This window comes from Phyllostomus hastatus, unplaced genomic scaffold, assembly GCF_019186645.2.
Source record: "Phyllostomus hastatus isolate PE091 unplaced genomic scaffold, TTU_PhHast_1.1 phas_contig_277, whole genome shotgun sequence".
In the NCBI taxonomy this organism is placed as follows: Eukaryota; Metazoa; Chordata; class Mammalia; order Chiroptera; family Phyllostomidae; genus Phyllostomus; species Phyllostomus hastatus.
The window spans coordinates 170,449-174,840 of record NW_025333832.1 but is presented as its reverse complement, the minus strand read 5'-3'; the positions used below and the strand labels follow the sequence as shown (position 1 = coordinate 174,840).

Here is a 4,392-nt window from a genome sequence, read left to right as displayed (position 1 = left end):
ATTTTCTAGTCTGTAGTTGCTTTTGAGATACATAATGGATTCCTTCCTACTCCAGAAAGCCTTCAACCTGACATTCTCTGCTTTGGAAACAAAGGCCCTCTACCTGTTAGAATTGTGTGCAGGCTAAGAATCCATAGGCATTAAATGAGTGGGGCCTCTCCTAAATTTTTTCTTTGAACGTGAGTGCCTGGAGTTTACCAAGACGACCTTTCCAGTTTGCTTATTTTCAGAATCCAGGCAGAGCTTCAGATAGGCAGCTAAGGGGTGGATGATCTGACTTTGTTAGTGAGGACACCTGGCCTCCAGAGGAAGAGACTTGCCAATGTCATCCACAGCAGGTGGAGGTCAAAGATCCGACTCCAGACTCCTCCTTCCACACCTAGGCACCTTCTCTGTGTCCCCACCTTCCACACCAAACCTCTTTCTCCACCCAGATTCCTTCCCTGAGACAAACGATGTAGGCGGAGTTGGTTTTCAGGTTTTTATTGTGGGTGTATTTCTGGTGGCGGGATAGGGTGGAGGGGCAGGCCCTCCCAGGAGGGGGCAGAGGAGGCCAGGCATGGCCGAAGGGAAAGGAGGGTGGGGGACACTTTACTCTCGGATCTTCAGTTCCCGTGCCATCTGGCAGAGGGCGCAGGGCAAACAAAAGGTGAGGGACGCCCAGTCGTGCCCGACAGAGCCCTAGAGGGTGGGAGAGAGAGGTTAGGAGCCCTGCCTTGGGTCCCAGGCGGCCAGTCCCGCAGACCCCTACCCCTGGTCCCAACCCCGCGCGCACCTGGATGCGGTAGCGCTCGCGCATGCCGGTGCGCAAGGAGTGCAGGCCTCCGGGCAGGTAGGGCGCGCAGCAGCACTCGCCGAAGTCGTCGGAGATGCGACAGGCGAGGCACAGAGGGGCGAAAGTGCCACACAGACCTGGGACGTGCGCGGGGAGGTCAGGGCGGGGCCCACCGGGCCTCAGCCTCTGGGGGGGGGGCGAGGCTGAGGGGTCCCCGGAGCCAAGTCGAGGGTCCCAGAGGGAACTGAGTGTCAGAGGGAGGCCGAGGTCCCAGAGGAAATTGCGGGGAGAGGTTAGTGGTTGAGAAATAGGGTGTGAAGGGTGGTGTGTGTGGGGGGGTGGTGCGGTTGAAGTCTCGAAGGGAAGCTGGAAGGTGTGAGGTTAGGATCCTAGGGAACGTCGGGGGTCCGAGGAAGGCGTAAAGGTTAGAGAGTGGGGACTCAGGGTCCACAGAGAGGACCAGAGAGTGGGATTAGCGGGGTGTCGGAGGGGTTGGCGGTGACGTCCTCCGCCCCCCAACCCCCGGCTCTACCCGGGTCCTGGAGGAGAGAGGCGGGCACTCACAGACGGGCATGTCGTTGCAGCAGTCCGTGAGGCCGGTGTGCCAGTCACTGAGCTGGGTCTGGTAGCAGCTGCTGGCGCACTGGGGCTGACTGGTCACTGGGTAGGACATGGCTGCGGAGGTGGGAGACGGGGGTCAGCAGGTGGCCTTGCAGCGCCTCCTGGGGCCCCGCACCCCTGCCGCCCCTCCCTCTGCCGGGCAGTCTGGGCAGGGCCACCAGGCCGCCCATTGAGGGGTCACCACTGCGCCCCCTTCCCTTCGGCCACATCGGGGCATCAACACCCCAGTCTGTCCCATTGCTGCTGCCTCCTGTACATCTGGTTGAGCTGGGGGTGGGGCTCCTGCAAGTCTGGGAAAGGGGGTGCGCCATATGTGGGTGGCCGGGCTGACAGTGCCTCCTCCACGTCGGGGCCTGGGGTGCTGGGTTCCCGCATTTCAGGGACCTCTGGGGCACAAGCAGGCGCCGGTTGTCTTCGAAGCCAGGGTGCCCAGGGGAGGGAAGTGGCCAGGTTCCGGGGATTGGAAGGGTTGCCGGTCCAACGAGTGACCCCACCTTTGCCTTTCACGTTGTCATGCATCTCAAACTGCATCTTGCTGGCCCTGAGGAGGTGGTGTTGGGGACGGCAGAGGTGGCGGCGGTGACAGCAGCGGAGTCTGTCCAAGGGACACTGGATACTGAGGGAGGGGAGGCCAAGGGGCAGGGGCACTAGGGGCTGGGTTCCCAGGGGAAGGCTGCTGGGGAGAAAGAGGCCACTTCAGCCTGCTGGCTAGAAGAGACATGGAATTGGGATGGATGGGGTGGGGCGAGAAACTCGCCCATCTCTGTACAGCTGCCCGACAGACCCCAGAGGGCCCTCCTCATTCCAGAGGCAGAGCTAGAGAGAGAAACCAAGAGACAGACAGGCCAAGTCATAGACACGGGGAGGGAGAGATCAGAGCCAGGTGCCCAAAGAGATGCCATCAGCAATGCTCACGCCTGCCCAGCACTTTAACCTCTCTGCAAGCCCATTTCACAGACGGAACACTGAGACTCAGAGAGGTGAAGAGAAATGCCCCAATCCAATGGCCTAGACCAAGGGAGTTAGTAGAGGGGGTCCTTGCCCTCAGGACTTCCAGATTCAACCCAGCAATCCTCAGGTTGAGAAGGGTGCACCGGGAGCATTGAGAAAGAAAGAGAGAGAGTCGGAGATCCGCAAGGAGACAGAGAGCAGTGCGGTGGGAAAACAGAGCAGAGGCCTGGCCTCAGAGCAGAGGGGTGTGGGGGTGCTCCTACCTGCAGGATGGAGATGGTGGTGATGGAGACAGAGGTGTGGGTGACACCGGCACTGAGTTCTCAGTCTTGGGCCAGGAGCTGCTTATATCCAGCAGGCCACATGGCCCTGGGCGGGGCTCTGACACAGGTGCCCGGGGAGCCAAGCCCGTCAGGCTGAACCTCTTCCCCTCACTGGAACTTCCCCTCCCTCCCTTTCCACCCCCACCCCCAACTTCCCCCTCCTCCTCTACCTCAGATGACCAGGCAATGGTCGGGGAGGGGTCCAGGGGTGAGGAGCTAGGAGTGGGGACTGAAAGGGGAGTGGGCAGAGTGCTGGGACAGGAAGGTGGCAGAGCAAAGGCGCAAGGGGCACAGCTGGTTTCAGAGACCAAAAGAGAGGTAGAGACAGAGAGACGGGGAAGGAATGGGAGACACAGAGATGGAAGGGGAGATCAAGATCAGAGAAAGAGAGAGGTAGGAGATTCAGGAAGATGGAGGGAGATGAGAAAACATAGAGGGATGGGGAAATAGATGCCTAGACAGAGAGGCACAAAGATCCGGGGAGAAATAACAAGAAGGGGGAGACAGATTCAAGAAGAGACATGGGAAGGTGCAGGGGGAGGTAGGTGGAGGCAATGGCCACCGCTGGACTTAGAGGGCAGGGAGAGGGGGAGAAAAGAAAGGCCTGCAGTGCGAGAGAGGGTGCAGTGTGGGCTCCCTTTGAGGGTTTCTCCCTCATTATCCTTAGTGAGATCCCCACTTCCCTGGGAGAAGGGGCATTGTCCTCCCATTCAGGGCACTGAAGGGGGGGCAGTGTGTTTTGGCCCTGATTCATACTGGAACCAAAATAAATAAACACACCTCACCCCACCTCTAAATTGGGAAGGGAGGAGGCTGGGAACTGAGAAGCCTGGTTCCTGAAGGAGGTGGCTGTGGCCCAGGCCTCTTGGGTCTGAGGGAGGAAGTGGGGCTGGGGGCTGATCTCTGATCCCGAATAGAGGAGGGAGAGTGGGCTCAGGTTCCGGGGCTGAGGCAGGAGAGGCTGGGGTCCAGATTCTTGGGTTAGGCCAGGCTGCCTCCCCGAGTAGGGTAGGGGTCCTGGGATTCCAGACCTTCTGGGTTCCTGAGGGATGAAGAGCTGGGGGCCTGAATGCCTGAGTCACCAATGTCTCCCCCCAACAGGCCTGGCAGGGTTGGAGGTGACTCAGTGAGGGAAGCAGCATCAGAGCCGGGTGGGGTTCCCAGTACGTGTCACCCCAAAAATGTAGGAGGCACTGGAAAATTGGGGTGTCACCTGTAGAGAAGGTGGTGTTGTCACCGCACTGGATGTGGGGTTATGGCAGGTGGATCACCCTGTTCGCCTGGGATCTCAGCTTTCCCTCAACCTCCTGGTTCAACACATCAGGTCTCAAGCCTTGGTGTCCTGGCACCACCCAGATGGCTTGCTGTCATTGTCCCAGACTTGTGGGCAGCACTTGGCATGGCATCTTGCCTGCGTGTGCCCATCACTCAGTCCAGGAACCTGAGTGTCTGTGGGACATCTCTCCATTTCTGTTCTAGTGTCCCTGCGCCCCCATCTCTGTGTCTTTGTCTCCAGCTCTGACTTGCCTCTTCCTTTTCTCATCTCTACCAATCCGTTTCCAGGTTTCTTTGGCTCTCTTTCTCCCATCTCTGAGTCTCTCTCTTCCCATGCAATGTGTCTCTTGCCCTCCTGTGGCCTCTGCCTCCTGTCTTGGCATCTCTCCCCATCTTTAGGCCTGCTCCCTGGAGGCAGCCACAGGGCTCCATCCCCTAGCTCTCCAG

The 4,392-nt window shown here is 59.3% G+C and overlaps 1 protein-coding gene across 5 annotated transcripts; it reads right to left on the bottom strand.

Annotated features, from left to right (window-relative positions):
• Nucleotides 1-467: 467 nt before the first annotated feature.
• CNFN (cornifelin) lies at nt 468-2,749 on the bottom strand. 5 transcript variants are annotated; one of them, XM_045838266.1, is made up of 5 exons: nt 2,611-2,720; nt 1,891-2,072; nt 1,340-1,450; nt 776-912; nt 468-681 (listed from the first exon to the last, which is right to left on the bottom strand). In XM_045838266.1, exons 2-5 carry the CDS (start codon nt 1,925-1,927, stop codon nt 592-594), a joined length of 375 nt encoding a protein of 124 aa, XP_045694222.1. In that variant the 5' UTR covers nt 1,928-2,072; nt 2,611-2,720; the 3' UTR covers nt 468-591. The 5 variants fall into 5 exon arrangements, with proteins under 5 accessions (XP_045694222.1, XP_045694223.1, XP_045694221.1 ...); XM_045838267.1 differs by having other exon boundaries at nt 1,891-2,069; nt 2,611-2,660; XM_045838265.1 differs by having other exon boundaries at nt 1,891-2,104; nt 2,611-2,648.
• Between the last annotated feature and the right edge of the window lie 1,643 nt (nt 2,750-4,392).

Bases quoted from the DNA above. Each gene is read 5' to 3' on its own strand.
- CNFN (XM_045838266.1), bottom strand. From the start codon at position 1,927: ATGCAGTTTGAGATGCATGACAACGTGAAAGGCAAAG. The intron at 1,451-1,890 runs GTGGGGTCACTC...CCACCTCCGCAG, and splicing joins TGACAACGTGAAAGGCAAAG to CCATGTCCTACCCAGTGACC. The intron at 913-1,339 runs GTGAGTGCCCGC...CGCACGTCCCAG, and splicing joins CTGCAACGACATGCCCGTCT to GTCTGTGTGGCACTTTCGCC.